Source organism: Diplotaxodon limnothrissa, linkage group LG2, assembly GCF_057381915.1.
Source record: "Diplotaxodon limnothrissa isolate DT_005_m linkage group LG2, D_limnothrissa_male_GT1.1, whole genome shotgun sequence".
NCBI classification, from domain to species: Eukaryota; Metazoa; Chordata; class Actinopteri; order Cichliformes; family Cichlidae; genus Diplotaxodon; species Diplotaxodon limnothrissa.
Window position 1 is genome coordinate 33,539,045 of NC_140597.1, and position 20,870 is coordinate 33,559,914.

A 20,870-nucleotide genomic window follows, 5' to 3' on the forward strand; every position below is an offset into this window, starting at 1 on the left:
TCAGCTGCACTGACACGAAGGTCCTAAACAAGAGGATGTATGAGACAGAGAAAGACACATCAAAGCTGACCTCATATGAGAGATAAGTGATCATAATTCAGTAAATACTGACCCATCACGTCTGGATTACGATTAGCTGGCAGGCTTGTATAAGAGGTTAAGCTGGACAGAGAGATCATGCAGGGGTCCGGCTGTCCCCAGGTGTCATAACATGAACACGGCTGGTCTTGGTACACGCTGCAAGAGATGTCCCCTGCTGGAAAACAAAACAGTTCCAGCTCAGGTTCTCTTTTATTTCCCTTCCTGTCTCCATTTCTATCTTCACTTGTGCTAATTAGACGAATGATGAAACACATGCATGCCTGCGTTTCCAGGGGTAACTATGCATATTTTTCCATGCAATCTCCTCTTCTAATGCTCGCAGTGATGGAGATGTGAGGGTGTATGGGCCTGTAATGAGAGGCCAAGGTGAGGAGGAGGCAGCGAGGAGCAGAGAACCTGCTGGCTTTGAGGACAGAAGCCTGGGGAGCTGAGGTGGACCTCCTGCCGTGGAGGTTGTTTTAGTCAGACTAATATTAACATAAGACCGCTGGCTTTTCACATCAGTCTGCCATGTGGTCACAAGCTGCGGAGAAGAATAGGCTTTAAACCCTGAGCCTCCTCTGTAAATACATCCATGTGTGTGAGCTCTTACAGTAGAAAAAGAAATGGCCAGTGAAGTTTGTCTATCTTAAGGATGCAATTTCAAACAATGTGTTTGACTTTTCTTGCAGAAATTATGTTTTCTTGGTATGACTTTAAAATATATATGTATTTTTAAAAAGGTGCATCAAGAAAAAAACTTGTTGGAAAGGTATTAAAAATAGGACTTTCAAAGACATCTGAACAATGTGCAGATTTGCTTAAAAAGAGAAACTTTACATTCTTCACCAGTTATCCAGCTAGTGTCTGCAAGCTCCAGAGGCACCAGCTCATGAGCAGATATGAACGTTTCTAGATTTGTGACACCAACATGACTACAATCAGATGAGAAGATTGTATGACTCAATATGAAACACAGTAATAACAGTTTAAAAGTTTCTCCTCTCTTCTAATCTCTGTCAACAAATGTGTTTCCCAGGGCTCAATAGCACTTAGAAAAAATATATGCAAGCATAGCCTAAACTTTCTCTCAGCTCCACATCACCACAAACTGTCTGCCAGACATCACTAACTGCTTCTGTGACCTCAGGATCTGATTATCTTCCAGTTTTCTCAAAATTAACAAAAACAAAACTCATGTTTGTTTTTTTTATTAAAATGCACTTGTATGAAGAGTTGGAGCTCAATCTCTTGCAGTTCATGGTTGTTTACTACCTGCCCATCCATGATGGCTAACAAACTACGGTGTATCCTGGACTTGACCTTATATTCTATTATCTTCTATTTAAACTAAAGCTTCCTGGGTCCAGATATTCACCTACAACCTTTTTCAGTGTTGGGGTTTATTTCAACCTCTTGCAGCATCTCTCATTTCTGTCATTAATTCTCCTTTCTTTCTGTTGCTTTTTTCACCTTTTGTTTGAACGATTGTAACAGAATCTTTTCTGTAGCATTAAGATTCATATCCCTGGAGCATCCCCTGCTCAAGTTCCTTTGAGATTTTGTGTCTCACAACCTCTATGAGCAACTGAATCGCTACACCATCTCCCAAAATCTTTGCTCCATTGACACTGAGCAGCCACCCATTTCCCTTTCTCTGGACTTACATGTGATGCTGCAGGCAGGAGTTGCTCCTTAATAATGTCTGACAAAAATGGAGAGCTGCTAACAGCAGATAAAGCAATCGAGTGTAGAAATTGGTAGTAGAAGTGAAAATATAGAAATTAATAGAATACTCGTGAGCCTGAACTTTCAACATGAACAATTGCAGATCATGCTCACAGATTACATTACCTTCTGGTATCTTGCAGCTATATTTTGAGATTCCCAGAATCCCACTGATGGAAAAGCTGGTTGGGGAGGAACAGGCTGTTCCCATGGCAACTGATGATGCTGAGGACACTGCAGAGGCAGAGGTTTAGTGTCATTAAACATTTGTGAGAGCACTAGAGGGTAAAAGAAACAGTCTTACCAGCTTCACAAGATTCGGACTGAACTTTCTTCCTGATGATTCTGTGAGGACAGAAATAACCCACTCAACGTTTTTCTTCACTTTTAAAATCTGTGTAGTCAGACACACGTGAGTTCACACACTGTACCTGTTGATGGAGCTGATGCTGGGCACACTGTTCTGGTCACACACTTGCTCCAGCAGCAGCCTGTCTCGGATCTCCCAGGCGAACATGGTGGGGTTGTGGTGTTTCAGTTGGAGGATCTTTTGCACAACTTGGGGAGTGGCCACTTTGGGCTTAGAGCCCCCGATCAGTCCGGGTCTGATGCTTCCTGTCTCATTGTACCTGAACAAACAATGTCAATATCTATCAGTTGGGCTAACATTTTACCTGAAAGCAATGCTGTATAACAACCACATCAAAAAGTCACCTTTCAAGGATTTTCACCTTTAATCAGCTATTGTAATATTTTTTTTTTTACATTTTCCATAAAAACCTCAAGCTGTAATGAAGTGAGAAAAACCAAGAAGTTTAACAGTCCAGCTTAAAGCTTAAAAAAGCAACAACAAAATATCACAGCATCACAAAGAAATTACACTCACTAGCGTGCTCACACAAAATATTTGCATTAATATAAGTAGGACATGGAATAGATTAAAAAGATAATGACAAGTTTTACAAATAAGCTAAAAAAAATTGTTTAAAATATGTGGTTCTCATATTCAATTGATACACTTTGCTTTTGGAAAAGTGGTAAAACAGCCAAGCAGACATCACTACTAACACTACTAAATAAAACAAATAGTTGTTTCAAGTCAAATAACAGTTGTTTCAAGTCAAACGGGCGACCGTGGCTCAGGAGGTTGGGAAGTGTATCTGTAACCGGAAGGTCGCCGGTTCGATCACCGGGCTCTCTGTCCTGGTCGTTGTGTCCTTGGGCAAGACTACCGCCTACTGGTGTTGGCCAGAGGGGCCGATGGCGCGATATGGCAGCCTTGCCTCTGTCAGTCTACCCCAGGGCAGCTGTGGCTACGACCGTAGCTTTCCTCCACCAGTGAGTGAATGAATAGTGGCATTGTAAAGCGCTTTGGGCTATATAAATCCAATCCAGCTCCTAGGCTGTGTAGATGAGTTAGTGAAACAACTTGATCAGCTGTCTTCTTGCGTCTTGTGATACAACATATGCCCTCTAACCATCGGTATCCGTACACCTTTCCATTACCAGCTGTTTTTATTTTACTCTTCCAAGCTCATGTTTTTTCTTTTTGACCAAATGCAGCTTTCAGCTCTTCAGCGCCCTCATCACATATCAGCAAACTGCGTTCATGAGCAAAAAAAAAAAAAGACACAATCGTACTTCATAATTAGTTTTATTAACAAGGGTTAATAAAACTAATTATGAAGTACGATTTCACTATATAAAGCATTATATAAAAGGCGTCAATCTTTATATTTCAATCTGACATTGATTAACAATCACGTGGCCCTGATGCTCCTTCGTACATTACAGACTCCGTTTACCTGGCCAGTATTTTGCTGACGCAGCCGTGACTGACGCGCAGGCGGCGGGAGATCTCACAGGGACGCACGCCCTGTTGCGCGAGCTCCACGATGTGCTGTCTCACCACGTGAGGTAACGGGCGGCCGTTAATGAAGACACCGCCAAGCTGATTGACTCCACCGTGCCCTGAGCACCGGAGCGGATGAAGAAACATCAGTTAAATTGTGCTATACTTTGGACCACCCATTTATGCGACTGCCGCGTACTACTTAAAGTTAAAGAAGTAACACTATAACTTAGTCTGGGCTACGGTGCTGGTAAAGTCCCTCACTAGGAAACATTATTAGGCTACTTACTGTGCATAACGGTGAGCGGAGCCTGTCCAAAATGCACTTCCATCACAGACTTTTGTCTAAGTGTGGAAAATGCTTTGAGATCTGTTGGACTTCTGCTTCTGGGTGCGGTTATTGTGGAGGTTGCAACATTTTAAACCAACCTGGAAACTGAAAAACTAAAGTTGTGCGCGGTGGCAGGTCAGAGGCTCCTCTCTGATACTTTCAGCACCTGCGCGCTGGAAAGCTGCTGGAGCGCTTTGAACGCACACGCACGTGCAGCAGCTCGTGTGAGCAGGGCTGTACCAGGACTTTAGGAATACAGAAGTGGTGAATCAGAGTCCCCAAGGCGGAGCCCCTTAAGTCCCCACAGTCCATGTGCTTTTAAAGTTATTTGTCATAGAAATATCGTGAGATATTTAATATTTACAAACACTACACCTGGCTTCTTTCACGTACAGACACCATTTGCTGCATATGAAAGATGTGCTAATCCACACAATGCACAGCCTGAGCAGCAGATGATTTGTGCTTATGATAAATCAGTTTTAACGTTTAAAGCAAGAGCAATAAGCAAGCTGTGTAGCTGACATCTGTCTATTACAAAAATATTATAGTAAATCATCAGGTGCATACAACTTATTTTCGGTGTGCACATCAAATCATTTTTATGTGTAAGAACGTCACAAATTTAGTATTTTTATAATAGATTATCGTGTGCACTCCAACTACTTACATCAGAATTAAGATGGTAAGAAGCAGCCAGATGCAAACTGATCATCAGCAAGTGAGAAACCTCTATAAAAGCAGAAGTTCTGGTTTGCTGGTTTAATGTCCTTTGGACAGATAAAAACCACAGTGGAGATGTTTGGCACTTTCTGAAGAAAAGCATCAAGGCAAGGCTGTGGGAAGCAGGGGAGCTGCAGCTGGTATACTTTTTCAGCGCAACATTTAGGTTAAATTTTGATTGTTTATTGTTCTCTGCTATGTGCAGTGATGTAAGATAATTGCAAGACTAACAAAATTTGTAGAGCATGACAGGATGACAGAGACCCCCTCCTCTGAATTAAGGCGTTGCAATGGCACAGCTAAAGTCCAGACATAAACCTGATTGAAATCCTCTGGTGGGACCTTAAGAGCTGTGCACAGCTGAAAATGTGCAACCCTCAAATGAACTGAAGGAATATTGTAAATACTGCAAACGGTGAGTCAAAATTCCTCCACAATCATGTGAGAGACTTCTGAATCATGTGGCGTTATTAGTTTTTCCACACAATTCTTGGTTTAGTTTTTTTTTAAATAAAAAATAAATAATGACAGTGTAATAAGTCACGTGTTACTCATCTCATTGTATTTATATTTTATCTTAAGACCTGATAAGCCTTCTGATAAATGGACTGTGCCCCCTCCCTACCCACACAGCCATTCACACAGCTACACTGTAAGATCCACAAGCGGACTGTGTTGTCCCTGTCTACACACGCACGCACACAAACACACACGTACACACATACAATACACTCCTCAGATACTCACACTACCTAATTTAACCATCCCCTTCAGTGAATGGACTGCTGCTATCCATCCGAACGAATGTCACTTGAGTTTGTTTTAGAACTTTGATTTTATGCTATTATTATCCATAACTATTGTTGCAATTCATTACTGCCTTTTAACTGCTCTTTTTAAACTTATTCTTTTTAATCTGTTTATTCTGTTTAAACTGTATTGCTTATTGCACTGTGGAGGCTGGTGAGAAACCGTATTTCGTTTCAGGCTGGGTAACATCATACAAAATGACAATAAACTTCTTGAGTCTTTTATTATGTCTTGATATGTAAAGCCTTAAAATTGACAAAGGGTGCACTTCTTTTTTTTAGTTATTTATTTATTACATTGATTGTAATATAACACTAGACCTTTATAGTTAACCTCTAATTAGGATTACGCTTGACTGAATGTAGGCTGATAGTCCTATTTCAGTTCAAAATGTATTAATGTGATTACATTTCTTAGTTAAATAATCTATTTTTAGTTCACAAAATTAATCCTACAGCTGTAGCTACGCTGCAGACTGAAGTCCATATTATAAAATGGTCTAACTTCAATCGCTAACAATTAAACCCAACAAAAGTAGTTTTTCATACAAACGTGGACCTCTTCCTCTTTTATCACTGACTATACCTGGAAACTCCTAGACAGACTTTGGACGCTGGGTTCTGTTTTGGTTGTCCAACATTTTCCGGAAACGCCGGGTAAACCGCTCCACACAAGTAAACAAGCATGGGAGAAAAACAAGCTTTTTCTGCGCTGTATTGAAGGAACAATAATTTTACGCCATGAACCTGAAAGCGAAGTATTGGGAGTTAAAGGTGTAGGTAGCCGGATATCATGTTTACTGAAGTTATTTGACTTGGTAATGTTTAGCTGCTACTTTAGCTAACTGCCTCGTGCACAGCGGTGCTACTTAGCTCGCGACAAAATACGTTTTTTTAATGTTTGCACACCCGCGCGGTAACTATCCCGGTTTAAACCAAAACGGTTTTAGTTCGGTCGGATAAAAGACGTTAATAAAAACGTGTAAAACACCCATCAGTTATCGCTGTTTGCTAGCAGTGAAGACAGTCGCCTGTGAGTGGCGCTGTTCAGCTACAGGTTGTGTCAGGTCTGATTATGGAGCACACTGAGGAAAATGAAGCTGATGATGGGCAGGAGGGCTCCGAAGACTTCTTTATTCGGGGGTCCAGCAGTTCAGAAGACGAAGGAGGGTGTATGAGACATTCGATGAGCTGCAAACAAGCTGCACGGCAGAGCAGAGAAAGCTCCCCTCCGCTCCTCCTGGTCTTTCCATTCTCCTCTGGAGGAAAAAGGGCTCTGCTGGACGCTGAGCTGGAAGTGTCTTCTAGTGATGACCTACGGGACGATAAAGATGAGGATCAGCCCATAGAGGACTGGATGATCCTGGAAGGGGAGGAACAGGTGGAGGACTCAAACATCCAGCTCAATCTGAGCTACAGGAACAGCTCCGGGGAGGAATTAGATGATGAAGGTGAAACTTGACTTGGTCAGCTTTTGGGTTAAGAATATAGTTTCCTGCCATTTTATTTCCGTAGTCCTAATGCAAGCGCGAGAGGAAGATTTCGCAGAGTTTAAATATGAAAGCAAAAAGTCAGAAGTAAGTGCAATACAGGAGTGATATCCAACCAAAATCTGCAATAACAAAATAAATAAAAGTAAATGCGATTATTCCACTACCTATTTGTAATGTGCGTTAAAGCTCAGCTAATCCAGATGGATGGATGTTATTCACAGTGACTATATGTAGATTACATATTACTGTATGGCTTCACCTTTGAAGTTTTGTCTGGTTAATGTATATTATTGATATATATATATATGTGGAAAATTGAAAATTGATGTACATTTAAATGTAATTCCAAAAGATTACTGAGGCCGTGCAGTATTAATTTGATTGATCAGTTTAATTTGATTCTAATACATACCACAGACCAAAACAATCCCACGATACTATGCGTGCAATAAGTAAATGAATAGAAGCATTAAAATTAATCATACTTATTCTCATAGTGGACCTTTTGGAAGTGTTACCTGACAGAAACGATGCTAGCACAAGCAAAAAAACAAACAAACAAAATAAAGCAAACTACAAGAAATATAAAAACATTATTGCATTAACTAAAAACATCCAGTAAAAATTATGTACTAACTTGTTGTTCTAAAATGCTCCTTGTTTAGTTTAACAAAGCAATTTTTCATTTTGAGATTTGCTTAGATTAATTTTTTTTTATGTTGAAAGGTAATTTGTTTCAGCAATTTCTGGCAAAATATCTGAAGTTTTTTTGTGCCTGTGTTTTAACAATTGGAGAAATGTACACCAAATCACATCCAAGGGTACTGTAACTGGAAAACAACAAATTCTAGTGAATATAATACATGAGGGTCAAAGAAAAGTAATCCACCCCAGGGAAACATTTAGCCATTTTGATCTGCAAAAGTCATCAAACACCTAAATTTTGTGGCATGAATAGGTCTTTGAACCATGCACAATTAATTACATGCGTAATCAATACTTAAATTAAAATAAGGGGTGATAACAAAAATGGGAGCCCAAGAAATCACGAACTGTCACCACATGCTTGTGCTCACTGGTATGGGGATTGGTTCACAAAAAAACTGGATGCGGGCGATCAAAAGAAAGACTTTAATACATGTACTTTAATAATTATTTAATTAGAGAGAAAACAGCTTTGAAATGCAGCTAGTGCAAACAACAAACAGATGCTACGTACTTATTGCTTACTTATTATGCTACTGTTGATGTTTCCATGAGCTGTATTGTTTTCTATAATGGGCTGTGGTGATACAGTTTAGTTATTCTTTTGTGGATGTACCAGCTTCCAGCATAGAGATAAAAATGAAGAAAAATAAAGGTGACTAAAAACACATCTCTGTAAATGCATTTCAACCAAAAGAGTAAATGGACCCAGTAAGTGCACAGTTATTTTTGTAAATGTGTGGGAGTGCAATTTATTTAAAAAGTGTATACAGAGACAGTTTGCTTAGCTTGGTGCTTTGGATGAAGATTATCATATTCACACCAGGGAGCTGCACAGAACAACCACTTTGATTTGACCCACCAGCTCGGGGCTCCACTGGAGCAGTAAAGTTTTAGGTTTTCTTTACACATAAGTGATAGTTAGTCCAGAAAGGTCAGGTGCCCTTCATTATTTTTTAGAGCTCCTGCTTTATCGAGACTGAATGCTTAGAAAAGATTACCAAGCTTTGAAAAACCCTATTTTTCTTTTTATTCCCTTTTTTTAGGTGCTTATGTTTCTGTTCAGTAACTATGCTGAGATCAGCTTAAATTTGGATATTTTATTGCACACAATATTTAGTTGTATTTATTAATGTTCCCCCTGGTCTTTCTCTCCAACACAGATTTGAAGGGCAACGTGCGAAAATCAGTAAAAGAAAGCTGGGCTGTATCTGTGAAAGACAAGGTAACTTTTGAGGTAACTTTTGATTTTTATCAGCTTTCATGAATACTATAGGACGACTCACTGCAGCTCATCTGCAGTGAGTGTAGCCTGTCAGTCCACAGTTTACCTCAGCTGTCAATATGCCGGGTGTCCACTTTAATTTAATCTGGGGGAGTCTGTAAAATGTTGTGAAATAAGTCCAATATGAATCAACGAGTCAGTGAAGCTCACGTCTGCCCAATGACAGCAACACTGAGGTGAGCTTTTGAAGATGCTGAACTTTTCTCTATGTAAGTGCTGCTATTAGCTTCATTTAGCTGCTATTAGCCCTTGTTAACCTCTGTTAGCTGCAATTAACCAGTGTTAGTGAAACATTCTTTGACATTGATCTAAAATTGTTGGACTGGAGCAATTGCGACAACATTGGGAATAAATAAGCATTTTATGCATGCTTTTGTGTGTTAGAGCTCCGATTTCAAGTCAGGAAAGGAGGTTTGAGGTGAGGAGGAAGAGGATCAGGTGGAACAGTGGGAGAGCAGTGATGGAGAAGAAAGACATAATGAAAAAGAGATTTAAGGGTTTTGGAAGGCATTGGTGTGTTTGAAGATGTAATTACACTCTAATCAATGTATATTCATGAGTACAGCATTCTTTTTTCTGTCAAATAACTTCAACAAATTGCTGGGCTCAGATCTACCCCCCGTCCCAATCCCTTTTTGTCCCCCATAAACCCCCCACCAGAGCGGCCAAAGGTTCGCCATCGAGCCCCACCCTCAACAGAGCAATCGAAGTCACATTGCCCAGCCTCGCCCCCCTTAGTTCCTCTTCATGCCCTGTCTCCGCAGTCTGATGCGTGATGTGTGAAGGGTCCGGGCTGTGAGGATTATGGCAGTGATGACTTTTCCCAGGAGAAGCTGGGACCCTGTTTACTAGAAGGTTTTAAAATTTCTGTACTTTTAGGTGACAGGAGACATGTGGCCTGGTCAAAACACAGAGAGCTGCACTCTAAAAGATCTTTAAACATAGTAAACATACCTTGTGTGCCACAGACTGCTCCCAAACACGAGGGGACAAGTAATACCTCTAAAACACTTAAGTTGGCTTTATTAAACATTAGATCTCTAGCTGGGAAAACATTTTTAATTAATGATTTAATCACTGAGCACAGCCTTGATTTTATGTTTTTAACTGAAACTTGGTTGGACCAAAGTAACAGTGGAGCTGTTCTCATCGAGACGACCCCTCCTAACTACAGTTTTATCAGTGAGGTCAGGGCGAGCAGGAGAGGAGGAGGGGTTGCTGTCTTATTTAATGAATCATTTCAATGTAAGCAGCTATCTCCTGGAAGTTTTCAGTCTTTTGAATATGTGGCTTTACAGCTGAAGGCCCCATCCAAAGTTGTGTTTCTTAATGTTTACGGGCCTCCCAAATACTGCACAGACTTTTTTAATGACCTCAGTGAACTGCTGTCTGTGATCTGTGTTGATTTTGACTGTGTAATTATTGCTGGGGATTTTAACATTCATGTGGACAACCCTCAGGACAAAGGGACTAAAGACCTGAGTAACACTCTGGGCAACTTTGGGCTGACTCAGCATGTAACAGAGGCCACACATAATAGAGGACACACTCTTGACCTACTGATCTCCAAAGGCCTGAGCATTTCAAAGGTTACTGTGTCTGATGTGGGCCTGTCTGATCATTACTGTGTTTTCTTTGAAAGTAAAATCTCAGCCCACACAAATATATCAACAACAGTGATCACAAAACGGTGTATAACTGAACACAGTAGTGCAATTTTTAACCAGGTCTTCCCATTAACACCTGACCTGTCCAGAGGGTCAGTCAATGAGCTCGTCAATAGCTTCAATGCTAACATGTTAAATGTAATGGACACTATTGCTCCCATTAAGGTGAAGGTTATCTCTGGAAGGAAAAAGTCTCCATGGAGAAACTCCACACTGGTGAAAAATGAAAAAAGAGAGTGTAGGAAAGCTGAGCGCAGATGGAGAAAAACAAACCTCCAGGTTCATTATGACATTTATAAAGAGAAACTTCACAATTATAATTTACAACTGAGGAATGCAAGGAGGTCCTACTTCTCTGACATCATCACTAAAAACAGCCATAATGCTCGGGTCTTATTTTCTACAGTTGACAGGCTAACAAACCCCCCTGTGTCAGTGGCAGCTGAACTTCATTCGACCATGGCCTGCAATGACTTTGCCAAATTCTTCACTGAAAAAATCCAAAAAATTAGACAAGCAATTGGTACATCAACAGCAGATCCAGGATATGTACTGTGTCCACCAAAAAACTGTTTAAACACCATGAAACAGTTTCAACCTATTAACAGCAAAGACCTGGAGGACATCTTAGGTCAACTGAACTCCTCCTCCTGCTGTTTAGATGTCCTGCCAACAAGTTTTTTCAAAAAGGTCTCAAAGACTTTAGAGTCAGACCTGTTACAGATCGTCAACTTTTCTTTATTATCAGGTGTGTTTCCAGAATCACTAAAAACTGCTGTAATCAAACCTATACTGAAAAAGGACAATCTTGACAAGACACAAATGAACAACTACAGGCCGATCTCAAATCTCCCGTTTTTAAGTAAGATCATTGAAAAAGCAGTTTCTCAACAGCTCAGTTACTTCTTAAAACAGAATAATTGCTACGATGCCTTCCAGTCAGGTTTTAGACAGAACCACAGCACTGAAACCGCTCTGACCAAAGTGTTTAATGACATATGTCTGAATACAGACAGTGGAAAAATGTCAGTCCTAGTTTTACTGGATCTCAGTGCAGCATTTGATACAGTTGACCACAACATATTACTCAAACGACTGGAGAACTGGACAGGTCTTTCAGGAACTGTACTAAACTGGTTCAAAACATACGTAGAAAACAGGAAATACTTTGTATCAATAGGTAACTTCACATCTGAGCAGACAAGTATCACATGTGGAGTTCCCCAAGGTTCCATCTTGGGACCCCTTCTGTTTAACATCTACATGCTCCCACTGGCACAGATTATAAACAACAACAAAATAAACTATCACAGCTATGCAGATGACACACAAATATATATCACAATGTCACCAGGAGACCGAGGCCCTGTACAGGCTCTTGGTAAATGCATTGAGGAAATCAATGACTGGTTGTGCCACAATTTTCTCCAGCTAAACAAAAACAAAACTGAGGTAATAGTCTTTGGCGCCAAAGAAAAACGATTACAGGTCACCAGAGAACTTCAATCTATACATCTAAAAACCACAAACCAGGCGAGCAATTTGGGTGTAGTGATGGATGCAGACCTAAACTTAGAAAAACACATTAAGACAATAACAAAGTCAGCTTACTATCACCTCAAGAATATATCAAGGATAAAAGATCTGATGTCTCAACAGGACCTGGAAAAACTAGTCCATGCATTCATCTTTAGTAGGCTGTAACAGCATCTTTACAGGTCTACCTAAAAACTCAGTCAGACAACTACAGCTCATTCAGAACTCTGCTGCTCGAGTCCTCACTAAGACCAAAAAAGTGGACCACATCAGTCCAGCTCTGAGGTCCTTACACTGGCTGCCTGTCCTTCAGAGGATAGACTTTAAAGTTCTGATGCTGGCCTATAAAGCTCTGAATGGTTTAGGACCAAAATACATCAATGACCTCCTGACCCAGTATGAACCATCCAGATCCCTCAGGTCATCTGGATCCGGTCTTTTATCAGTTCCCAGGGTCAGAACCAGACACGGAGAAGCTGCATTCAGCTTTTATGCTCCTTATATCTGGAACAAACTCCCAGAAAGCCTCAGATCAGCTGAAACACTCAGTTTATTTAAATCCAGGTTGAAGACTCACCTGTTCTCAGCTGCATTTGAATAAAGCACCAAATCCACACTTTAAGCTTAAATTTCAAAACTTACATTTAACTACTGATTTTATCTACTGTTCTGATTTTATCTGTTTTGATTTTATATACTGTTGTTTGTTTGTTTGTTTGTTTGTTTGTTTGTTAATTAGTTAGTTAGTTTATTTGCTTGTTTTAATCAATTTTAAATCATGCTTTTTATTTGTTCTTGTTTCTAATGTCTCTGTAAAGCACTTTGAATCACCTTGTTGTTGAATTGTGCTATACAAATAAACTTGCCTTGCCTTGCCTTGCCTTGCCTTCTGTACCTTTGATTTTGCAGTGTGGAGACAAAATTATGGTTTAACCTAATTTTAAAAATCTCTGTGTTGTCTTGGATTATTCCTGGATCATCTTATCTAGAGTGGCGCGGATCAGTCTCTGACCAGCCGTTATTTCTCGCCTGGTTGTTCCCTGTTCTGTCGTGCATGCAACAGGACAGGACACCTTGCCAAAAGCTGCTCCTTCCGCAAGGTAAATGAACTCACTCATCAGTGCTGTTTCCATGGACACCTGCAGAGGTTCCTCAACAGGACCATTTTAAAAATCTTTTTTTTGTTGTTTTTTTTGTCTTTGTGTTGACAGAAATATCCTATATGTGTCCTTTGTGGGATCCAAGGTCACATCCAAAGGAAATGTCCAAGTCGCCCCTGTGGTAGATGTGGACTGCCTTCACACGGGCTCAAGCCATGTGATCTGCCTCCAGTATGGAACCAGCACTGCCTGCGCTGCGGGATGACAGGGCACCTTTCTGATGTGAGTTCGCAGGTCTGGCCCCTTTGAGTGTTGGTGTTGCAGAGTGTGTTATTGTGCTGAAGGAAGCGTTGAAAACATTTGACAGTTGTTTGTTGACAGATTCTGTAACCTCATGATTGTGTGGGCTCAATTTATGAAGTGTTGTTTTATTTCTTGCAAACAGTTCTTTGTCTTCCTCGTTGTTGCTTTTAAAGAAAACATTTCTTCTCTGTTTTCTGGATTTTCCTCAGGCTTGCCCTGATACATGGAGACAATACCACTTGACAGTGAGTTTTGACTGCTCTTTATCTGCTCTTTTTTTTTTTTTTTTTTTAATCTAATCTTCTTTACTCAGCAAAATGCATAATAACAAGCCTTTCTGGCTCAATGTGTAAACCTAATTGGAGTTCTTAATGATTTTTCTCTAAAGTAAGCAATAGAATTGATCTAGGTACTAGGTGGCAGGGGACCGGTTTAATTAGGCAATTTTGAAAGCTGTATTCGCTGCCTTTTCATTGATAGTCACAGGACAAAATAGATGGAAAATGGGGGAAAGAGATCAGGGGAATCAAATGCAATGAAGATCCCACGTGCTGGGGATCAGACCAGAATACACCCATTATCAGGAGCCTGTTGATAGGTGTGTACTGCTAAAATAGCCAAGAGATCAGTGAAAGTCTGTTATCGCTGTAGAAATGTCCTGCATTTGACCTTTTTCTTCCAGATTAGGGTAGCGGTTCCCCTCAGGCCACAGGCAAGCCACAGCCTCCATCACAGGAAGTGCCGCATTCATTGTTACAACTGCTCTAAAAGAGGACATTACGGTTATGTAAGTGATAAATACATTTAATCCTCATCTTACTTTTACTCGATCTTTGTCTGCCTTTATGTCTATTGCCTAATCTGTTTGGTCTCTCACTTGTCTTTTCCCTAAACTTGCTACTCTTTTTTTGTTTAGTTTTTTTTTTGCTTCACCAAATTCTTTTCTCCCCCTGTTCTTTTTTTGTGTTGAATCAAACTTAGTTAAATTCTCTCTATTTAAGTCTCAGTTGCATCCATTTTCCACTGTCCTGTATCCATCCTTCAACTCATTTTTTCTTCTTTTGTCTCATGTGTATCACTGCCTGTCTTCTGTATCAGGAGTGCACTAAAAGGAGGATGGTTACGGGCACTTTTCCATCATTGCCTTATGTTTACCAATATGACACCAGGGAAGACATTCTCCAACTTCGGACCAGGCGAGAGGAAAGAGTTAAAGGTGATGAAGCTGATATCAGAGTTTTTACATTATTATTTTACAATCGGTGTATCTTTGTTTGGGCTGTACATGTGAGTTTATTGGAGCTGCCTGTTAGTTCGAAAACAGCAGATGTAAACTGAACACTGAGCGTGAATTATAACCAAAATTATCTCCTGAAATGGGTTGTTCATTTATATATACAGTCAAGTCCATATGTTTTCTGTACATCCCCCAAGTTGACTTTTAATCGAACAATCAGATCATTATGTGTTGAAGTGCAGACTTTGGTTTTATAACTGCAGGGATCAAAAGTCATTGGATGCACTAACTTTAAATATTTTAAATATAGTGAAATCCTTTGCATTCAATGACTTGCTGAAGTCTACTACCCACCGACATCACCAAATGCTGTTTTTCCTCCCATGAGATGCTCTGCAACACCTTTATTGCAGCTGCTGTCAGTTCAGGCTGTGCCTTTATTTTGGCTTCAGTAACTGAAAAGCATGCTCTGTCGGGCTTAGATCAGGTGACTGACTTGGCCATTGAAATATCCCATTTCTTTGCCTTCAGAAAGACTTTTGTTTGTTTTTTGGGGGTTTTTTGTAGTACAATTTGGGTCATTATCCATATGTACTGTGAAGCACTGTCTAATCAGTTATGCAGCATTTGTTTGAATCTGAGCAGAGAGTTGAGTCCTTTACATTTAGGAATTCATCCCGCTGCTTCTATCAGCAGTCAGCTCATCAATAAACATCAGTGATCTGGTTCCACTGGCAGTCATATGTACACATGCTGTCACATTGCCTCCACCATGTTAGGAAGATATGTGTTGTGTGATGTGATATGCTTTGGATCATGAGCTGTTTTGCTCCTTCCCCATACTTTTGTCTTCCCATCACTCTGGTTCAAGTTCATCATGGTTTTGTTGGTCCAAAGATTTTGTTTCAGAGCTGCGCAGGCTGTTTTAGATGTTTTCTGACAAGGTCTAATCTGATCTTACTGTTCTTGAGTGTAACCAGTGGTTTGCGCATTGTTGTGAGCCCTATGCATTTCCATTAATAAAGGTGTCTCTTGATTGTAGACTTTAATAATGATACGCCTACCTCTTTGAGTGTTGTTCACATTGTCAGATGTTGTGAAGGAGTTTTTCTTAACCATGGAAATAATTCTGTCATCATGCATTTTGCTGGCCAGTGCATTCATCCTTTTTAGGAATGGACCAGATTCTTTAAAGATTTTGGTCACTTCTTAAGTGCTTGCAATCTCTCTGATAGGTTTATTTTGATTTTTCAGTCTAACGATAGCCTCCTCCTCCTCCTCCTTGAGATTTCTAGTGAATCACCACGAGATACAAATGATGTCAGCTGGAGATGGTTTATCTGATTAACCTGTTTTATTTACCTTTGACCTGGTAGCGGCCCTATTTACAGGCACTTTTTAAATGACTGTGTTCCCATTTGTGCTTGAGACTAAATTAAAACGGATTTGAAGACGAAAAGGTGAGCTTTACAGGAATATTCGATGTATCATGGTAGCACAAAGCATTTATAGGTAAGTTGTCCAATTAATTCTGAAAATACCTCTGAAAATGGAGGGCTATGTATAAAAATAGCTGTAATTCCTAAACAGTTCAGACAATATTTTAATTAAACCCCTTGAATTAAAGCTGAAAGTCTGCACTTCAGTCATACCTCAGTTGTTTGATTTAAATCCATAGTGATGGTGTACAGAGGAAAAATGATTTTAAAAATGTCATTGTCTAGAGATGTGTGGACCTAAATGTTTGTTGGTTTTGAATTGGAAATGCCAGCCATTTTTCTGCTTTGGGATTGCTTTAATCATACTTAGTTTTTTTGTGATTCTATCCAGACTGTTATTCACCTTGCCCAAGAAGCATCGCAGAATCATGATAATGATACAAGGCTTTGGGTATTTAATCAGAAGTGGGATACAAAATGCAAGCAGATCACATCCTGCCCAGAAAAACATTTCAAATGAAACGATTTATCAAAAGACAAATGATGTTATTGGGCATCTATGCTTTTTGCTGGCTCTTTTGAATGGTGAGGGAACACTTTCAAAATGCACCAGCGTGCTTCATTTTGGTGAGAATAGATTGACATGTGAATTCTGTGAAGGTGCTTTCTTTGGATTAGTGTAACTCTGGGTCTGAAATGTTAGTTATTGGACACATTTTCTTGATCTCTAACAGCTCTGCAACAAAGTATGCCCCTTCACTATTTAAATGCACCAATTACTGCTTGGGTGGGATTGGTAGGTTTATCAGTGCTGCCTTTTAATGACTGAAACCAGCACTGTGAATTAAGTGAATTAAAACATAAAACTAATACAATGAACTGAAAAACATTATCTCTGTAGAGTTAAGAAGAACTGCACAGTTGGTTGATAAAGCGTTCTTTTCACACCGCGTTTGATCAGGAAATAAACGAAAAGATTTATTAGTTCAACAGCTGCTTTTAATCACCTGTTATTCAGTTAAAACAGGATCAGACTTGTCAAGGACGTCTTTTGTGTTTCTGTGTTTTCAGAGCCTGCACATGTTTTCTCAGACCTGTCTGAAAAAACAGGGACGAGCGGTGAGGAGAATCGATCAGTCCAGGGGTGGACAAAGACAAAGAAGGAGCTGCACACCCGAGCTGGCACGTGGAAGACGTGGCAAGAGAGGCGCAAGGAGAGACGAGAGGTGAAGCGTCTGAGGAGGGAAGCTCAGGCCAGGCGGGAAGGAGGACTACTGATAAAGTCCCGCTGTAGCTCTGATGACGAAGTCTATCCCAGAGTCCCCTTTAGTCGGCCCGATGACAGGCAAAAACAGTCCACTGCACCTCCACAGAAGAAAAGGAGGGATGAGACAGGTGGCAAAAAGAGCAAGAAGAGCAGAGAGGCAGAAAGGTGGAAGAAAAGAGGAGGGGTAAAACGTGGGTATTTGTATCCCCATGCTGACATAGATATCAGGAGTGTAAATCTTCTTTCCCCAAAACAAAGAGTACGCCACAGAAAAAAATGATAGCTGATCTTTTTTTAATGCATTTATTTTTTAGGTGCTAATAAATGTAACAAGTTTGCAAAGAAGTCATTTTGTGTCTGTGATCTTTTGATGTGTTATTTATCAACATTTAATGACAGTACAGAAAACTGAAAATTATACAGGAATGTACTTTGGTACTTAATATTTAGTTTTGTAGTTTAATACTTAAGTGTTTTACACCTACACAGTTTTGAACATGTTTTGTTTTTATTAGATTATATTAAATTAGATTTTTATTCAGATGTAATATTTTGTGAATGTACCGTAGTTGCCTTCCTAGTAATATTTAATTTTTTTGTATTATTTTGAAATCTGCCTAGATGTTTAAGTGGCATATTGTAAAGAAAAGCATGAATACTGTAGTCTAAGGAGCTTGGAAACCAAAGCAACTGGACATTTCACCTCTCATCTGAGAAGCTTTTTCACTTCTAAGACCAAATGGTGGAGAATCCCAGGTATTTAAGCCCTAGTGGGAGTTCTCCCTTAGGGGTTAGGGATCTCAAAACTGGATCGTAGGTGGCAGACAGTTGGTGTTGTAAGCCACCCCTTCTGTTTATGGTCCTTCACAGTGGACATAGATGGCTTCTTTCACTCCTCTTTCAAATTATCTGTCTTCTCTGTCCAAAATGTGATCATTGACGTCCTTGAAAGAGTGACCTTTATCCTTTAGATGCAGATGTACAACTGAGTGTATCTCCTTAGATTACCAGGACCTGGATGATTGAGAACCTACACAGACATACCTACCCTCTTCTCTTCACCCTGTACACCTCTGACTTCTGCTACAACTCTGAATTATGCCACATTCAGAAGTTTGCAGACGACACGGCCATCATGGGGTGTATCTGGGATGATCAGGAAGAGGAGTACAGAAGTCTGGTGAGGAACTTTGTCGCATGGAGTCACACAAACCACCTGCAACTCAACACCTCAAAGACTAAGGAACTGGTTGTGGACTTCGGGAGGTCCAGAGAAGGTCCACTGCCGGTTCAGATAGAGGGGGAGGAGGTGGAGGTGGTCAACAAGTACAAGTACCTCGGGCTGTGGGTGGACAATAAACTGGACTGGTCATGCAACACAGAGCACCTGTATAAAAAAGCCCAAAGCCGACTGTACTTCCTCAGGAGGCTGAGGTCTTTTAACATCTGCAGGAAGCTCCTGAGGATGTTTTACCAGTCGGTGGTTGCTGGAGTACTTTTCTATGCTGTGGTGTGCTGGGGGAGCAGCACAGCAAAGAGGGACTCATCCAGGCTGGAGAAACTGATCAGGAAGGCTAGCTCTGTGGTCGGCATGAAGCTGGACACTCTGGTGACAGTGGCAGAGAAAAGGACATTAAAGAAACTGCTGGACATTATGAACAATGCTGGGCATCCTCTGCACACGGCCATAAACAATCAGAAGAGTCTGTTCAGTGACAGGTTGCTTCTCCCCAAGACAAGAACTAACAGACTTAAAAACTCCTTTGTCCCACACGCCATCAGACTGTTTAACTCCTCTCTGGAGGGGAGAGGGAGGGGAAACAGGAGGACAAAGGAGGGGGCAACAACTAAGCTGTAGTGCCTCTTCACCTCACTGTACAATACCTTGTGCAATACTTTTTGTAAATAGTCAACAGTGCAATAGACTCAATACTTGAAATGTGCAATTCACTTGTATTTTTATTTATTTTTTATTCCTATTTATTCTATTTATCCCCTTTGTATATTTTATTTATATTTGTCTCTGTATTTATATATGTGTGTGTGTGTGTGTGTGTGTGTGTATATATATATATATATATATATATATAACAATTCTGTAACTGTAACTTCGGTCGTTGCTGTGCTTTTTTGGGAAGTCGAATTTCCCAGAGGAACCCACCCGAGGGATTAATAAAGTTCTATCTTATCTTATCTTACATGTATACTGTAAAGGAGAAACTGTGGAAGTCTTGAATCACTCATTTCGTTTTGTTTTCCTTCTAAAGTGCCAGACTTTTCTGTAATTGTTTTAAAGTAGCCTTGAGCAAAAGTCTTTCAAAGTTTTTCTTTGGACATTGGAATATTGTTTTTTACATTGAATCATTTAAGCACAAAAAGGCACCTAAATCTAGGGCTGAACCGGTGTTGTATCTACAAATAACAGAGGCCCTAGCAAGAAACCAATTTAAAATGGAATTGTAACGTATTTTTCTTACTACCAGACTGTCACAAAGGCACATCATTTGTTCCTTTAAAAAAAAAAAAAAAGCCAAATCTATGAAAAATGCCAAAGATAACAGTTTGACAAGCATAAAATACTATTTCTGCACTAACAAGGTAATTCCCAAAAAGCTATTAGCCTAAGACTTGGCATGTCTCAGTATGGTGTGCAGTGAGTCCTTCAATATTTTGAGGAAACAGGCCTGAATGATTGATAATTCCAAACACACTGCCGATGCAGTTAAAGCAGTTAAGCTATCTTTGATTGACCTCCCCAAAGCCTGAATCTCAATACTATTGAAACGGTGTGGGATCGTCTTGACAGAAAACAGAACAAAAGGCAGCCAATATCCAAATAAGATCTTTGTCTTTCAAGAAACCTGGAAGACTCTCCCTGAGGACTTACAGAAATTGCAGGAAAGCTTGCCTAAGATAATTCAGGCTGTGTTGAAGAATATAGGTGGCCATAACATATATTGACTTTCAATCTCATGACCATTGTACAAACTCTGTTTTCCTGATATACTGTATTTCCCTGTACGTTTGCTGCCCCTATTTCTCATTTCTTAGAAAAATATAAAGAATAATGACTCAAGACTTTTGGACAGTACTGTATAATTTGTGATCACAGCACAAGAATAAATATTTTCTGCGTGGAAACCGAATAAACGGACTTAGGTTTACGCAGTGCATTGGTGAGTATCCGTGTATGTGGAGCACATCCAGCTGAAAAAGCCCCGGGATGCCAGCGGCTCTCAAAGCCTTGTCTCATAGTATTTCTGCTTTGAAGCTGCTGAATAATTAATGAGCGGAGCTGACGCCTGCGGTTGGCC

At 40.1% G+C, this 20,870-nt stretch overlaps 2 protein-coding genes across 3 annotated transcripts; one reads left to right on the top strand and one right to left on the bottom strand.

Moving 5' to 3' along the window:
- LOC146638931 (paired box protein Pax-5-like) lies at positions 1-3,993 on the bottom strand. The gene is made up of 7 exons (XM_085371774.1): positions 3,951-3,993; positions 3,615-3,780; positions 2,241-2,438; positions 2,114-2,154; positions 1,936-2,043; positions 113-256; positions 1-23 (listed from the first exon to the last, which is right to left on the bottom strand). The coding sequence occupies exons 1-7, from the start codon at positions 3,991-3,993 to the stop codon at positions 1-3; spliced, it is 723 nt and encodes a 240-aa protein (XP_085227900.1).
- A 2,320-nt stretch (positions 3,994-6,313) lies between these two features.
- LOC146638932 (zinc finger CCHC domain-containing protein 7-like) lies at positions 6,314-17,836 on the top strand. 2 transcript variants are annotated; one of them, XM_085371776.1, is made up of 8 exons: positions 6,314-6,975; positions 8,886-8,959; positions 13,200-13,310; positions 13,422-13,592; positions 13,823-13,858; positions 14,296-14,400; positions 14,712-14,829; positions 17,361-17,836. In XM_085371776.1, the coding sequence occupies exons 1-8, from the start codon at positions 6,600-6,602 to the stop codon at positions 17,834-17,836; spliced, it is 1,467 nt and encodes a 488-aa protein (XP_085227902.1). In that variant the 5' UTR covers positions 6,314-6,599. The 2 variants fall into 2 exon arrangements, with proteins under 2 accessions (XP_085227902.1, XP_085227901.1); XM_085371775.1 differs by having other exon boundaries at positions 8,886-8,947.
- Positions 17,837-20,870: the final 3,034 nt, after the last annotated feature.